Here is a 17,807-nt window from a genome sequence, read left to right on the forward strand (position 1 = left end):
TATAAGAATAATATACCACGAACAAGTAAGGTTTATTTCATAATTCCCAGTATGGTTTTAATGTTGGAAAATACATTAGTATAATTGAGAAATCAGTAGGTTAAAGGATTAAAAATTTTATAGTCATCTTGATAGATGCCAAGAAGGCATCTGACAATCAATATCCATTCCAGATAAAAATACTTAATAATCTTATGAAGAAATATTGCAAAGAATCCATTTAAAGAGGCCCACTATCACTGCCACTATTTAACATCATTCTATATCTGCTAGCACATAATTAGTTAGAAAGAAATAAACATAAATAATAGGAAAAGGGGACTTGAAACTATACTTCTTTTCCAAGTGGTATGATTGGTTATCGGCAAAACTGAAGACATTTAAATTTAAAAAATCTATCAGAACCAGCAAGTAAGTTTAATAAGGTAGACAGGTACAAATATATAAATATTATTATTATTATTATTTTTGTATTTTTCTGAAGCTGGAAACAGGGAGAGACAGTCAGACAGACTCCCGCATGTGCCCGACCGGGATCCACCTGGCACGCCCACCAGGGGCGACGCTCTGCCCACCAGGGGGCGATGCTCTGCCCCTCTGGGGCGACGCTCTGCCGCGACCAGAGCCACTCCAGCGCCTGGGGCAGAGGCCAAGGAGCCATCCCCAGCGCCCGGGCCATCCCTGCTACAATGGAGCCTTGGTTGCGGGAGGGGAAGAGAGAGACAGAGAGGAAGGGGGGGGGGTGGAGAAGCAAATGGGCGCTTCTCCTATGTGCCCTGGCCGGGAATTGAACCTGGGTCCCCCGCACGCCAGGCCGACGCTCTACCACTGAGCCAACCGGCCAGGGCCCAAATATATAAATATTAAACACTTTTCCAATATACTGATAATAATTACACAGAAAATATAATAGAAAAATTATCTCATTCAATAGTAACAAAATGTAAATAGTAAAATATCTAGGAATAAAGTACAGTATTAAGAAAAGTATAGATACATAAAGAAAGTTATAAAATGTTAAAGAAGGACACAAATATTAGACTAAAGAAATAAAGTGGAGATCTCATCTGTCTCCATGAGAAAATTTAATAATAAAGATGCTAATTCTCATCAAATTATTGTTTGATGTTAAAACAATCATCACATTGGGGTTTGTTGTAGAAGTTGACAAAATTCTACAGGTAGCCCAAAGCCTAGTACAGCTCCTGCCATACAGTGAGCACTCATCTTATGGAATAAATGAAAGAATACTTGGAATAATTACAAAATAAAATGTTTTGAGGAGAAACTTACATTACTAGATTAAAATATAATATAAAGTTTTAATAATTACATTTTGTATTAAAGGCTATAACAAAGATAAATAGAAAATTCAGAAATTTACACATACACACACAACTTCATATTAAGATCAAGATGGCATTTCAAATCTGTAGTAAAAATATTTACAATTTAGTGTTATTTATAAAATTGGCCCACCATTTGGGACTAATGAAACCTCTATCTAACACAAAATTTATTACAATAATTAGATATTAATGGAAGGAAGCATTATTTTAAAACAAAAAAATATAATTTTGTATATACCATAGAGTCACAATTATTAGAAATATTATATAAATAAAAAAAGAGGGGGCTAAAGAATGCATCAAATTCTCCTGACCTGTGATGGCAAGTGGATAGATCACTGACCTGGAATGCTGAGGTTGCGAGTTCAAAGCCTTGGGCTTGCCTGATCAAGGCACATACCACAGTGTACTACTAAAATGAAGCAACTATGAGTTGATACATCTCACTCCCTCCCCACTCCCCTGTAAAATCAATAAATAAAATCTTTAAGAAAAAAAGAATGCGGCCCTGGCTGGTTGGCTCAGCGGTAGAGTGTCGGCCTAGCGTGCGGAGGACCCGGGTTCGATTCCCGGCCAGGGCACACAGGAGAAGTGCCCATTTGCTTCTCCACCCCTCTGCCGCGCTTTCCTCTCTGTCTCTCTCTTCCCCTCCCGCAGCCAAGGCTCCAATGGAGCAAAGATGGCCCAGGCACTGGGGATGGCTCTGTGGCCTCTGCCTCAGGCGCTAGAGTGGCTCTGGTCGCAACATGGTGACGCCCAGGATGGGCAGAGCATCGCCCCCTGGTGGGCAGAGCATCGCCCCATGGTGGGCGTGCCGGGTGGATCCCGGTGGGGCGCATGCGGGAGTCTGTCTGACTGTCTCTCCCTGTTTCCAGCTTCAGAAAAAAGAAAAAAAAAAAAAAGAAAAAAAGAATGCATCAAATTCTTAATGGGGTACCTCTGGGGTATAACCACCCTTTCCAGTTTTCTGTGACTACTTGAGAGACATGGAGGAAGTTAACAGACATTGATTTGAATCTCAATCACCTGCTGGCTGTCAATTGTGAGCAAGTACTTTAACCCCTCTATGCCTTCGTTTATCATTTGTTAAGTTTAGAGATAAAAGTATCTACTTCATAAGCTTGTTATGAGGATTTAGTACGGTAATGCATGCAATGCATTACTATACCGCAATGTATAGTAAATGCCCAGTAAATATTATCTGATATTACTTTTGTAACAAGAAAACCTTTATTAGGAAAAGAATACTTGGAATTGAGGAAGTGATGGCTCTATTAGGGTAAAGCACACTGCCACCACTTCTGAAAATCCAAACAGTGATGGTTTAAAATCTAGTCTAAAATACTGGTGTTAATCTCAAATTTTGTTTTCAGATCTTTGAAAGCGAGAATATCCCATATAGTGCATAGCAGGTGCTGCACTGTGGGTATCCCACTAAGAGGAGATGTTTAGATACTATGCTACTTCCACGTGTTCTAATGTGACTGGTTATAAGAGTGCCAACTACAGGCGTAAATTCTACCAGAGCCAAAGAATTTCATAAAGAGTCATGAAATGAGAACTCTCATTCTTCCTGGAGAAAGATAAAATAAAAAAGCCCAAACTATTGTATCTATTCTTAAATATGTGATAAAAAGTAAGAAACAGGAAGAGGCAGAATGGTTAGGAGAAAGAACACTGGGACTCTGGAAACTAGGGTTCAGGTCTCAGCTATGCTACAAGCTGCGTGAGTCACAGGAAGCCATTTAACCTTCACGTGCCTCAGTCTTCTCATCTGTAAAGTTAGAACATTATGTAATTGATCTTAAGTCTTCTTCCAGTTTCACTGCTTTATAACTTTAAAATTAATATTCCCCAAATAGAAAGGTTTAATTTACAATCAGAGCTGACATACAAGCCTAAAACAACAACAATAAACTCCATGAGACAGGGGGAGTAGTGGTGTTGTCATGATTGGTGTAGATAAAGGAATAAATTCTGCTCAGTTTCTGGCCAGCAAGCAGACTCATGAAAGGAAAGCAACCTAAATTTGGAAGCTCTTTCTGATTTCTTTCCTTAGAAATCTAGAATTGAAGTCTTTTCTCTGTTTATGAATCAGGTTGTTGTATACTCATATCTTCGACCATTTATTAAGAGGCTACAATGTGCAAGGTGCCAGAGACATCAACATAAGCAAATCAAGTCCTTGCCTGCAGGTAGTCAGGCTTAATTGTTAACCTAACCTTTAAAAAACCACATTTAAAAAAGACGGATTACCTTGTCTGTTAGCTTCTACTTCTGCGAGAAGCTTTTCTTTCACAGTCTTAATAGCTGCTTCAGTGGCCTCAGCTATAGCATTTTTTATTAACGCATCAAGGGCTTTATCAAAACGTGGTTGAACAAGTTTGGCATAGTCAACTACCTGCAAAGAATGTTTCAAAAACCAAACATAAGCACAAATCTAACACGTTGTTTATCTATATCTATATCTGTATCTATCTGTATCTGCATCTATTTATATCTATATCTTTACTTATCTTAAAAATCTTAATACTACTTGAGGCATGTTATTTTCAGAATTCACTGATTTCACAGAAATTTTGTCATTTTTCATTTAGGATTATATACCTATATATATATGTATCATATAATATACTTCAAGTTACATATGTATTTTTAAAAATCATATTTGTATATATAATTTACATATAATAAAAGGTACCTACTTTAAGTAAACAGCTTGATGAGTTCTTACAAATATATACATGTAACAACCTCAATCAAGATATAGAAAATTTATATAATTCCTTTTCTTTAACTTTTTTTTTTTGAAGCTGGAAACGGGGAGAGACAGACAGACTTCCGCATGCGCCCGACCGGGATCCACCCGGCACGCCCACCAGGGGGTGACGCTCTGCCCACCAGGGGGGATGCTCTGCCCCTCCGGGGCGTCGCTCTGTTGCGACCAGAGCCATTCTAGCGCCTGGGGCAGAGGCCAAGGAGCCATTCCCAGTGCCTGGGCCATCTTTGCTCCAATGGAGCCTTGGCTACAGGAGGGGAAGAGAGAGAGAGAGGAAGGAGAAGGGGAGGGATGAAGAAGCAGATGGGCACTTCTCCTGTGTGCCCTGGCCGGGAATCGAACCCGGGACTTCTGCACGCCAGGCCGACGCTCTACCACTGAGCCAACCGGCCAGGGCCTAACATTTTTTAAAATTAATTTTAATGGGGTGACATTGATAAATCAGGGTACATATGTTCAGAGAAAACATCTCTAGGTTATTCTGACATTTGATTATGCTGCATTCCCATCACTCAAAGTCCAATTGTCTACCGTCACCTTCTAACTGGTTCTCTTTGTGCCCTCCCCTCCCCCAACCCTTTCCCACTCCTCCCCCCTCCGTAACCACCACACTCTTGTCCATGTCTCTGAGTCTCATTTTTGTGTCCCACCTATGTATGGAATCATATAGTTCTTAGTTTTTTCTGATTTACTTATTTCATTCAGTATAATATTATCAAGGTCCATCCATGTTGTTGTAAATGATCCAATGTCATCATTTCTTATAGCTGAGTAGTATTCCATAGTATATATGTACCAAAGCTTTTTAATTAATTAATTTATTATTATTATTAAATTTAATACAGTGACATTGATAAATCAGGGTACATATATGTTGAGAGAAAACATCTCTAGATTATTTTGACATTTGATAATGCTGCATACCCCTCACCCAAAGTCAAATTGTCTTTCATCACCTTCTATCTGGTTTTCATTGTGCCCCTCCCCTCCGCCCACCCCTTCTCTCTCCTTCCTCGCCCCATCCTCCCCCACCCCCACCTCCGTTACCATCACATTCTTGTTTGTGTCTCTGAGTCTCATTTTTGTGTCCCACCTATGTATGGGTTCATATAGTTCTTAGTTTTTTCTGATTTACTTATTTCACTCCGTATAATGTTATCAAGGTCCATCCATGTTATTGTAAATGATTGATGTCATCATTTCTTATGGCTGAGTAGTATTCCATAGTATATATGTACTAAGGCTTTTTAATCCACTCGTCCTCTGACGGACACTTGGGCTGTTCCCAGATCTTCGCTATTGTGAACAATGCTGCCACAAACATGGGGGTGCTTTTCTCCTTTTGGAGCAGTTCTATGATGTTCTTGGGGTATATTCCTAAAAGTAGGATAGTTGGGTCAAAAGGCAGTTCGATTTTCAATTTTTTGAGGAATCTCCATACTGTTTTCCACAGTAGCTGCACCAGTCTGCATTCCCACCAGCAGTGCAAGAGGGTTCCCTTTTCTCCACATCCTCGACAACACTTATTTTGTGTTGTTTTGTTGATGAGCGCCATTCTAACCGGTGTGAGGTGATATCTCATTGTGGTTTTAATTTGCATTTCTCTAATGATTAGTGATGTTGAGCATTTTTTCATCTGCCTTTTGGCCATCTGTATGTCCTCTTTGGAGAAGTGTCTATTCATTTCTTTTTCCCATTTTTTGATTGGATTGTTTGTCTTCTGGTGTTGAGATTTACAAGTTCTTTATAAATTTTGGTTCTTAACCCCTTATCAGATGTATTGTCAAATATGTTCTCCCATTGTGTAGTTTGTCTTTTTATTCTGTTCTTACTTATTGTCTTTAGCTGTGCAAAAGCTTTTTAGTTTGATAGAGTCCCATTTGTTTATCCTGTCTTTTATTTCACTTCCCTATGGAGATAAATCAGCAAATATATTGCTGCGAGAGAGGTCGGAGAGCTTACTGCCTATGTTTTCTTCTAAGATGCTCATGGTTTCACAGCTTACATTTAAGTCTTTTATTCATTTTGAGTTTATTTTTGTGAATGGTGTAAGTTGGTGGTCTAGTTTCATTTTTTTGCAGGTAGCTGTCCAATTTTCCCAACACCATTTATTAAAGAGACTGTCTTTACTCCACTGTATTTCCTTACCTCCTTTGTCAAATATCAGTTGTCCATAGAGCTGTGGGTTTATTTCTGGGTTCTCTGTTCTGTTCCATTGATCTATATGCCTGTTCTTATGCCAGTACCAGGCTGTTTTGAGTACAATGGCCTTGTAGTATAACTTGATATCAGGAAGTGATACCTCCCACTTTATTCTTCTTTTTTAAGATTGCTGAGGCTATTTGTGCTCTTTTTTGGTTCCATATAAATTTTTGGAATATGTGATCTATATCTTTGAAGTATGTCATTGGTATTTTAATTGGTATTGCTTTGGATAATATAGACATTTTAATGATGTTTATTCTTCCTAACCATGAGCACAGTATATGCTTCCACTTGTTTGTATCTTCCCTGATTTCTTCTATCAATGTTTTATAATTTTCTGAGTACAAGTCTTTAATCTCCCTGGTTAAATTTACTCCTAGGTACTTTATTTTTTTGGTTGCAATAGTGAAGGGGATTGCTTCCTTAATCCTTTCTCTTTCTGACAGTTCATTGTTAGTGTATAAAAATGCCTCTAATTTCTGAGTATTAACTTTATATTCTGCCACCTTGCTGAATTCATTCATCAGGTCCAGTAGTTTTTTTGACTGAGACTTTAGGTTTTTCTGTATACAATATCATATCATCTGCAAATTATGATAGTTTTACTTCTTCTTTTCTAATTTGGATGCCTTTTATTTCTTTTTCTTGTCTTATTGCTGTGGCTAGGACTTCCAGAACTATGTTGAATAAGAGTGGTGAAAGGGGGCATCCCTGCCTTGTTCCTGATCTTAAGGGGATTGCTTTTAATTTTTTCCCATTGAGTATGATGTTGGCTGTGTGTTTGTCATAGATGGCCTTTATTATGTTGAGTTATGTTCCCTGTATTCCCACTTTGCTGAGAGTTTTGATCATGAATGGGTGCTGGATTTTATCAAATGGTTTTTCTGCATCTATTGAAATTATCATGTGGTTTTTCTCCTTCCTTTTGTTTATGTGATGAATCACATTGATTTGTGAATATTGTACCAGCCTTGCCTCCCCAGAATAAATCCGTCTTGATCATGGTGTATGATTTTTTCATATATTGCTGGAACCGGTTGGTTAATATTTTGTTGAGGATTTTAGCATCTAAATTCATCAGGGATGTTGGCCTATAATTTTCTTTCTTTGTGTTGTCTTTGCCTGGTTTTGGAAACAGAATTATGCTCGCCTCATATAGGAGCTTGGAACTCTTCTTTTCTCTTGAATTTTTTGAAATAGCTTGAGAAAGATAGGCATTAGTTCTTCATGAATATTTGGTAGAATTCACTTGTGAAGCCATCTTGTCCAGGACTTTGGTTTGTTGGGAGTTTTTTGATAACAGTTTCAATATCATTTGTTGTAATCAGTCTGTTTAGGTTTTCTGATTCTTCCAGATTGATTTTTAAAAGATTTTATGTTTCAAGAAATTTTTCTATTTCATCTAGGTTGTCTAATTTTTTTGCATACAGCTCTTTATAGTATTTTCTTACAATATTTTGTATTTCTGTTGTGTCAGTTGTTATTTTTCCACTCTCATTTCTAACTTTATTTATTTGAGTCCTCTCTTTTTTTCTTATTAAGTCTGGTTAAAAGTTTATTGATCTTGTTTACCTTTTCAAATAACCAGCTCTTTGTTTCATTGATCCTCTGTATAGTTTCTTTAGCCACTATGTCATTTATTTCCACTCTAACCTTTATTATTTTCTTCCTTCTACTACCCCTGGACTTTACTTGCTGTTTTCTTTTTTGTTCTTCTGATGCAGGGTTAAATGATTTATTTGAGCTTTTTCTAGCTTCTTAAGGTATGCCTGTAATGCTATGAACTTCCTTCTCAGTACTGCTTTTGCTGTGTCCCATAAATTTTTAGTTGATGTATGGTCATTATCATTCTTTTCTAGAAATTTTTAAATTTCTTCTTTAATCTCATTGTTAACCCATTTGTTATTTAATAACATGCTATTTAGTTTCCAAATGTTTGAGTATTTTTGTTTTTCTGTTGTGGTTGATTTCTAGTTTCATGCCATTGTAATCAGAGAAAATGCTTGATATAATTTCTGTCTTCTTAAATTTGTTGAGACCGCTTTTGTGCCCTAACATGTGGTCTATCCTAGAGAATGTACTATGCGCACTTGAAAAGAATGTATATTCTGCTGCTTTGGGGTGAAAGGTTCTGAAGATATCTATTAAATCGAGTTGATCTAGTGTGTCCTTTAAGTCTGCTGTTTCTTTGTTAATTTTATTTCTTGAGAATCTATCTAGTGATTTTAGTGTAGTATTGAAATTTCCTAATATTATAGTATTGCTGTTGATCTCGCCCTTTATATCCATCAAACTCTGCTTTATATATTTAGGTGCTCCTATATTAAATGCATAGATATTTATAATGGTTATATTTTCCTGTTGGATTGCTCCCTTTATCATTATGTAGTGACCTTCATTATCTCTTACTATAGTCTTTGTTTTAAGTCCATTTTGTCTCATACAAGTATTGCTACCAAAGCTTTTTTTTCACTGCCATTTGGATAAAATACTTTTTCCATCCTTTACCTTCAGTCTATGTGCATCTCTTGTTTTGAGGTGGGTCTCCTGTAGACAGCATATGTATGGGTTCTGTATTCTTTAGTAAAAGCCGAAAGATTTATACAATATGAAGAGAAACAAGAGTATGGGTTCTGTTTTCTTATCCATGCAGCTACCCTATGTTTCTTGATCGGATCATTTAATCCATTTACATTTAAAGTTATTATTGATATGTAGTTGTTTATTGCCATTTTATTCTTAAAATTGAATTCCTCTTTTGCTATATTTTTTCTCCTTTGATCTGTTTACAAAAGGTCCCTTAGCAATTCTTGCAGCCTTGGTTTAGTTGTAGTGAATTTCTTGAGGGTTTTTTATTATTTTTTATTTTTTTGAAGCTGGAAATGAGAAGAGACAGTCAAACAGACAACCGCATGCGCCCGACTGGAATCCAAATGGCACGCTCACCAGGGGGCGATGCTCTGCCCCTACGGGCGTCGCTCTGCTGCGACCAGAGCCAATCTAGCACCTGGGGCAGAGGCCAAGGAGCCATCCCCAGCGCCCAGGCCATCTTTGCTCCAATGGAGCCTCGCTTTGGGAGGGGAAGAGAGAGACAGAGAGGAAGGAGGGGGGGAGGGGTGGAGAAGCAAATGGGCATTCTCCTGTATGCCCTGGCCGGGAATCGAACCCGGCACTTCTGCACGCCAGGCTGACACTCTACCACTGAACCAACCGGCCAGGGCTCCTTGAGGTATTTTTTGTCTGTAAAGTTTTTTATTTCTCCTTCAATTTTAAATGATAGCCTTGCTGGATAAAGTACTCTTTTTTTATTTTTTTTATAATTTTATTTTTTTAATGGGGCAACATCAATAAATCAGGATACATATATTCAAAGATAACATGTCCAGGTTATCTTGTCGTTCAATTATGTTGCATACCCATCACCCAAAGTCAGATTGTCCTCTGTCACCTTCTATCTAGTTTTCTTTGTGCCCCTCCCCTTCTCCCTTGGCCTCTCCCTATCCCCCCTCCCCCATAACCACCACACTCTTATCAATGTCTCTTAGTTTCACTTTTATGTCTCTTAGTCCCACCTATGTATGGAATAATGCAGTTCCTGGTTTTTTCTGATTTACTTATTTCACTTTGTATAATGTAATCAAGATCCCCCATTTGCTGTAAATGATCCGATGTCATCATTTCTTATGGCTGAGTAGTATTCCATAGTGTATATGTGCCCCATCTTCTTTATCCAGTCATCTATTGATGGGCCTTTTGGTTGTTTCCATGTACAGGCCACTGTGAACAATGCTGCAATGAACATGGGGCTGCATGTGTCTTTACATATCAATGTTTCTGAGTTTGGGGGGTATATATCCAGTAGAGGGATTGCTGGGTCATAAGGTAGTTCTATTTTCAGTTTTTTGAGGAACCACCATACTTTCTTCCATAATGGTTGTACTACTTTACATTCCCACCAACAGTGGATGAGGGTTCCTTTTTCTCCACAGCCTCTCCAACATTTGCTATTACCTGTCTTGTTAATAATAGCTAATCTAACAGGTGTGAGGTGGTATCTCATTGCCGTTTTGATTTGCATTTCTCTAATAGCTAAAGAAGATGAGCATCTTTTCATATATCTGCTGGCCATTTGTATTTCTTCCTGGGAGAAGTGTCTGTTCATGTCCTCTTCCCATTTTTTTATTGGATTGTTTGTTTGTTTGTTGTTGAGTTTTATGAGTTCTTTGTATATTTTGGATATTAGGTCCTTATCTGAGCTGTTGTTTGAAAATATCATTTCCCATTTAGTTGGCTGTCTGTTGATTTTGTTATCAGTTTCTCTTGCTGAGCAAAAACTTCTTAGTCTGATGTAGTCCAATTCATTAATTTTTGCCTTCACATCTCTTGCCTTTGGAGTCAAATTCATAAAATGCTCTTTAAAACCCAGGTCCATGAGTTTAATACCTATGTCTTCTTCTATGTACTTAATTGTTTCAGGTCTTATGTTTAGATCTTTGATCCATTTTGAGTTAATTTTAGTACAGGGGGACAAACTGTAGTCCAGTTTCATTCTTTTGCATGTGGGTTTCCAGTTTTCCCAGCACCATTTATTGAAGAGGCTTTCTTTTCTCCATTGTGTGTTGTTGGCCCTTTTATCAAAAATTATTTGACTATATATATGTGGTTTTATTTCTGGGTTTTCTATTCTGTTCCATTGGTCTGAGTGTCTATTTTTCTGCCAATACCATGCTGTTTTGATTGTCGTGGCCCTATAATATAGTTTGAAGTCAGGTATTGTAATTCCCCCAGCTTCATTCTTTTTCTTTAGGATTGCTTTGGCTATTCAGAGTTTTTTATAGTTCCATATAAACTGATGATTTTTTGCTCCATTTCTTTAAAAAATGTCATTGGAATTTTGATGGGAATTGCATTAAATTTGTATATTGCTTTGGGTAATATGGCCATCTTGATTATATTTATTCTTCCTAACCAAAAACAAGGAATATTCTTCCATCTCAATATATCTTTTTCAATTTCCCTTAACAATGGTTTATAGTTTTCATTATATAAGTCCTTGACATTCTTTGTTATGTTTATTCCTAGGTATTTTTTGTTGTTGTTGCAATTGCAGAGGGGATTAGTCTTTTGAGTTCGTTCTCAAATGTTTCATTGTTGGCATATAGAAAGGCTATTGACTTCTGTATGTTAATTTTGTATCCTGCGACCTTACTGTATTGGCTTATTGTTTCTAGTAGTCTTTTTGTGGATTCTTTGGGGTTTTTGATGTATAGGATCATATCATCTGCAAAAAGTGATACCTTTACTTCTTCTTTTCTGATATGGATGCCTTTTATTTCTTTGTCTTGTCTGATTGCTCTGGCTAGAACCTCTAGTACCACATTAAATAAGAGTGGAGAGAGTGGACAACCCTGTCTTGTTCCTGATTTAAGGGGGAAAGCCTTCAGTTTTGTGCCATTTAATATGATGTTAGCTGATGGTTTATCATATATGGCCTTTATCATGTTGAGATATTTTCCTTCTATACCCATTTTGTTGAGAGTCTTAAACATAAAATTGTGTTGTATTTTATCGAAAGCCTTTTCTGCATCTATTGATAAGATCATGTGGTTTTTGTTCTTTGTTTTGTTGATATGGTGTATTACGTTAACCGTTTTACGTATGTTGAACCATCCTTGAGATTCTGGGATGAATCCCACTTGATCATGATGTATTATTTTTTTAATATGTTGTTGTATTCGATTTGCTAGTATTTTGTTTAGTATTTTAGCATCTGTATTCATTAGAGACATTGGTTTGTAGTTTTGTTTTTTTGTGCCATCCTTGCCTGGTTTCGGTATGAGGGTTATGTTGGCCTCATAAAATGTCTTTGGAAGTATTGCTTCTTCTTCAATTTTTTGGAAGACTTTGAGTAGAATAGGAACCAAGTCTTCTTTGAATGTTTGATAAAATTCGCTGGTATAGCCGTCAGGGCCTGGACTTTTATTTTTGGGGAGGTTTTTAATGTTTTTTTCTATTTCTTCTCTACTAATAGGTCTGTTTAGGCTTTCTGCTTCTTCTTGACTCAGTCTAGGAAGGTTGTATTGTTCTAGGAATTTATCCATTTCTTCTAGGTTGTTGAATTTAGTGGCATAAAGTTTTTCATAGTCTTCTACAATAATTCTTTGTATATCTACGGTGTCCGTGGTGATTTCTCCTCTTTCATTTTGGATTTTGTTTATATGAGTTCTTTCTCTTTTTTCCTTGGTAAGTCTTGCCAAGGGTTTGTCAATTTTGTTGATCTTTTCAAAGAACCAGCTTCTTGTTCTATTAATTTTTTCTATAGTTTTTCTGTTTTCTATTTCATTTATTTCTGCTCTGATTTTTATTATCTCCTTTCTTTGGCTGGTTTTGGGTTGTCTTTGTTCTTCTTTTTCTAGTTCCTTAAGGTGTGAAGTTAAGTGGTTCACTTGGGCTCTCTCTTGTTTGTTCATATATGCCTGAAGTGATATGAACTTCCCTCTTATCACTACTTTTGCTGCATCCCATAGATTCTGATATGTCATATTGTTATTTTCATTCGTCTTTATATATCTTTTGATCTCTGCACTTATTTCTTCTTTGACCCATTCATTTTTTAAAAGTATGTTGTTTAGTTTCCAAATTTTTGTGGGATTTTTTTCCTCTTTTTTGCAGTTGAATTCTAGTTTCAAGGCTTTATGATCAGAAAATATGTTTGGTACAACTTCGATTTTTCTGAATTTGCTGATGTTGTTTTTGTGGCCCAACATATGGTCAATTCTTGAGAATGATCCTTGTACACTGGAGAAAAATGTATACTCAGTCACTTTGGGATGAAATGTCCTGTAGATGTCTATCATATCCAGGTGCTCTAGTGTTTTGTTTAAGGCCACTATATCTTTGTTGATTCTCTGTTTGGATGACCGATCTAGAGTCATCAGCAGTGTATTGAGGTCTCCAAGTATGATTGTATTTTTGTCAGTTTTTGTTTTAAGATCAATAAGTAGCTGTCTTATATATTTTGGTGCTCCTTGGTTTGGTGCATATATATTAAGAATTGTTATGTCTTCTTAATTCAGTGTCCCCTTAGCCATTATGAAATGGCCATTTTTGTCTCTGAGTACTTTTCTGTCTTGTAGTCAGCATTATCAGATATGAGTATTGCTACGCCTGCTTTTTTTTGGATGTTATTTGCTTGGAGTATTGTTTTCCAGCCTTTCACTTTGAATTTGTTTTTATCCTTGTTACTTAGATGAGTTTCTTGTAGGCAGCATACAGTTGGATTTTCTTTTTTAATCCATTCTGCTACTCTGTGCCTTTTTATTGGTGAGTTTAATCTGTTTACATTTAGTGTAATTATTGACACTTGTGAGTTCTCTATTGCCATTTTATAGATTGCTTTCGGTTAGTTTTGTGTCTTGTTTGATTCTTCTCTTTCATTTTTCTATCTTTTGTTTTTATTTGGTTGTATTCCATACATCTTTCCTCTGTTGCTATCTTTTTTAAATCATGTGCTTCGGTGGTGGTGTTTTCAATGGTGGTTACCTTTGAGTAATGAAAAGGGTCCCTACCCTGTTCATTGTAGTGCATTATTTTGTGAGTACTTTTGCACTCCATCATCCTTTGCTACTGTTAATCTCTATCCACCCCCCCCCCCTTTCTTTTTGTTGTTGTCACAGTTTAAATTTGGTTTTATTGTGTTCTTCTTGGAGCTTTTACATGTGGCTTTTTTTTTTTTTTGTTCTTTATATCTGATTGGAGAACTCCCTTTAGTAATTCCTGGAGTGGGGGCTTTCTGATGATAAATTCCCTCATATTTTCTGTATCTGTGAATGTTTTTATTTCTCCTTCATATTTGAAGGATAGCTTTGATGGGTATAGTATTTGTGGCTGAAAGTTCCTCTCTTTCAGGACTTTAAATATTGGGGTCCACTCTCTTCTAGCTTGTAGAGTTTCTGTTGAGAAATCGGATGATAATCTAATGGGCCTTCCTCTATATGTTGTATTCTTCTTTTTGGCTGCCTTGAGGATTTTTTCTTTGCTGTTGGTTTGTGCCAATTTCATTATGATGTGCCTTGGAGTAGATTTGTTGGGGTTAAGAAAACTCGGAGTTCTGTTTGCTTCTTGAACTTGAGGCTTTAGTTCTTTCCACAGGCTTGGGAAGTTCTCATCTATTATTTGTTCGAGTATGTTCTCCATTCCATTTTCTCTCTCTTCTCCCTCTGATATACCTATTATTCTTATGTTATTCTTTTTGATGGAGTCAGATAATTCCTGTAGGGCTATCTCATTTTTTAAAGTTTTTGAGTCTCTCTCTTCTTCTCTCTGTTGTGCCTCAAGTTGCTTGTCTTTTATTTCACTAATCCTACCTTCTATCTGGCCTGTTCTATTAGCTAAGCTTTTTACCTCATTTTTCAGGTCATGAATTGAGTTTTTCATCTCTGTTGATTTGTTTTTATAGTTCCAATTTCCTTGGAAATATATTCTTTGTGTTCATTGAGTTGTTTTCTGAGCTCCCTAAATTGCCTTTCTGTGTTTTCTTGTATATCTCTGAGTATTTTTAGGATTTCTATTTTAAATTCTCTGTCATTTAACTCCAAGATTTCCAATATATTAAGTTTTTTCTCCATAGATTTTTCCTCATCTATCTGTGTTACCTCTCTTTCTTTTGTATCCATGATATTCGATTTTCTCTTCCTTAATGGCATCTGAGGGTGGTTTTGTTGATAGTATTAATGAGATTTAATAAGGAATAAAAAGTTAAAAAAATTAAAAAAAATCAGAGTTGTTTTTTTAAAAAAAATAATAATTAAGAAAAATAAAATAAAATAAAAATTAAAAAAAAGGAAATTATTTTCCCCTCTCCTTTTTTCCTCTCCTCTCCTCTCCCCTCTTTTTTCTGAGAAAATCTTGTGGTGAACTGTAAATTATATTTTACTAAATGGAACAATGCCTGTAATGGAGGGCCTTAATTGGGGAGAAGTAATAAAGGGGCAAAATAAAAAAAAGAAAAGAGAAAAAAGCTTTTTATAGACCCACAAAAAGCAAATAAGGAAAAAAATTGTGTCAAGAATAAAATGGTTTGCTTTCAGGTGTTGGTTGACTAAGAGTTATGATGAGAGGAATAAGAGGAAAACAAGAAAATGGGGGGACAAGTTAAAAAATTACTATTGTATTAAGTGGAACAAGAACTAGATAAAATGGAGAGCCAGGGATGGGAGCACTGCTAGTGAGTTAAAAAGGTGAAGTAAAAACCTCCCAAAATGCCACAAAGATAAGTTTGAGTACCAGATAAGATAATTTGTTCGTTATTGAAGTTTGAATGAGAGGAGACGTAAAGGAGAAAGGAAGAAACTAATATAGAGGGAGAAAAGAAAGAGAGAGAGAGAAATAAAGAGAGAACCACTAAAAGAAGAAGAGAAAAGAGGAGAGAGAGAGAGAGAGAGAGTTAAGGGTTTTGGAGTGCAACCCTCATTGAGAGAAAGGAAGAGAAAAGAAAAGATAATGGGAGATGTAACACTTATGGGTAGTGTAGTTCAAGGAGAGGATAGAGTAAGACCAGCAGAGAGTTAAACGACCAAATTGGAGTAGGAAAAACAACAACCAAGAATGAAGATAACAGAAACAAACAAACAAATACAATAAAATGGGATAGGTTATAAAGTCTGCGGATTATTCTTGATTTTGAGAGGTTATCTTCTTGCTTTTTCTTTTTTCTCCCTCTTTCTGGTTGGTGACTCTGTACCCCGGGTTCTGCCCCTTTGGCATGCTCAGGTAGAGGTTTGCAATTGATAAGTCTCTATGGCGATGTCATGTATTGTGCTTCAGTCTCATTGGCAGTCAAGGCTCATTAGCATTTATAGGCTCCGACAGTGAGAGAGTCCATGTTCCTGGAGCCTCTCTCCTAGTCTTTACTTCCTCAATTAGTAGCCTGTTAGTCCAGCTATGGGGTTGCTGCTCCCTCTGCCTGGATAGTAAGAGGCTCAAAGAGCTGGCAACTCCCCACTCTATTCCCACTCAGCACAGGACTCTGGGTAAGGCTCAGTCAGTTAGAGCTGCTAGCATAATCAGGCGGGGCTTCCGCCCACTCAAAGACCTCTGGCTCTGCCACTCCGTCCGGTAACACAGGCGGGCGCCCACTCCGGGAGCACTTGGAGGAAACTTTTGCTCACTATCTGTGCACAGACCAGGATATCAGGCGGGCAGTCTCACACTCTGAGTGAAACCCCCCGTCCACACGGAAAAGTTCCAGCATTGGAATTAGCTCTCGCTCCCTCCCCATGCGTGGCTTTTTTAGGGCTCTGGGGCAGCCTGGAGATCCCACACAAAGGCCCCTGACTCTGCCCCTCTGTGGGATAACACGGGCACCCACTGCCGAGGCACTCGGAGGAATCTCTCGCTCACTATCTGCGTGCACAGACCAGGATATCAGGCCGGCAGTCTCACCCTCTGAGTGAAACCCCCACCTGCACGGAAAAGTTCCAGTGTTGGAATTGGCTCTCACTCCCTCCCTGTGCGTGGCTTTTTCAGGGCGCTGGGGCGGCCCGAGGTTCTGCTTTCGGCCCACACAAAGGCCCCTGACTCTGCCCCTCTGTGGGATAACACAGGCACCCACTGCTGAGACACCTGGAGGAATCTCTTGCCCACTCTCTGTGCGCGCTGACCAGGATATCAGGCCAGCTGCCTCACCCTCTGAGTGAAACCCCCGCCCGCACGGAAAAGTTCCAGCATTGGAATTGGCTCTCACTCCCTCCTTGTGCACGGCTTTTTCAGGGTGCTGGGGCGGCCCAGAGATTCTGCTTTTGGACCACACAAAGGCCCCTCACTCTGCCTCTCTGTGGGGTAACACGAGAGCCCACTGCTGAGGCACTCGAAGGAATCTCTCACCCACTATTTGCGCACGCCGACCAGGAGATCGGGGAAAATGGCTGCCCCACTTGTCTTTCTTTGTCTGGGTTTGGTGCGAGTGTTAGCTTGTATTGACTGGGTTGCCACAGGCACAGTTTTTCCTCGGCTTGGATCTCCGTGCCACAGCCTGGTTCAGCCGTTTTTGCCGTGGCCTGGATCTATTCACCCCCTTTGCCCACCTTAGTTTCTATATTCTCAGTTCCCAGTGAAAGCAGCCCTGTTTAGGTTAGTGAGGAAGGCGGAGCATTTCTTACTCCCTATTTCCTTCGGGGTTTGATTTTATATTTAGCCAATTTTTCGCTTGACCATACCTTTGGGTGTATTGCGAAACATCTGGAGGTTCCAAGGATAGGTTTTTCTGTTTCTGGTTGAAGATCTTGTTGAGTTTTGGGGGAGATTTATCGGTATCGCCTCCTACCGTGCCATTACTCTGACTAGATAAAGTACTCTTGGTTGTAGGTTCTTGTTCTGCATTACTTTGAATATTTCTTGCCCTTCCCTTCTAGCCTCAAGTGTTTCTGTTGAGAAGTCAGAAGTCATCCTTATGGGGGCTCCTTTGTAGGTGATAG

At 38.1% G+C, this 17,807-nt stretch overlaps 1 protein-coding gene across 3 annotated transcripts in view; it reads right to left on the minus strand.

Annotated features, from left to right (window-relative positions):
* The window catches only part of AK9 (adenylate kinase 9), a 178,054-nt gene that overhangs the window by 122,352 nt on the left and 37,895 nt on the right, over positions 1–17,807 (minus strand). For all 3 annotated transcript variants that reach the window (XM_066247994.1, XM_066247991.1, XM_066247993.1), the window contains exon 13: positions 3,606–3,750. In XM_066247994.1, the coding sequence (XP_066104091.1) occupies positions 3,606–3,750 (145 nt within the window). The remainder of the gene's footprint in view (positions 1–3,605; positions 3,751–17,807) is intronic.

Source organism: Saccopteryx bilineata, chromosome 12, assembly GCF_036850765.1.
Source record: "Saccopteryx bilineata isolate mSacBil1 chromosome 12, mSacBil1_pri_phased_curated, whole genome shotgun sequence".
NCBI lineage: Eukaryota > Metazoa > Chordata > Mammalia > Chiroptera > Emballonuridae > Saccopteryx > Saccopteryx bilineata.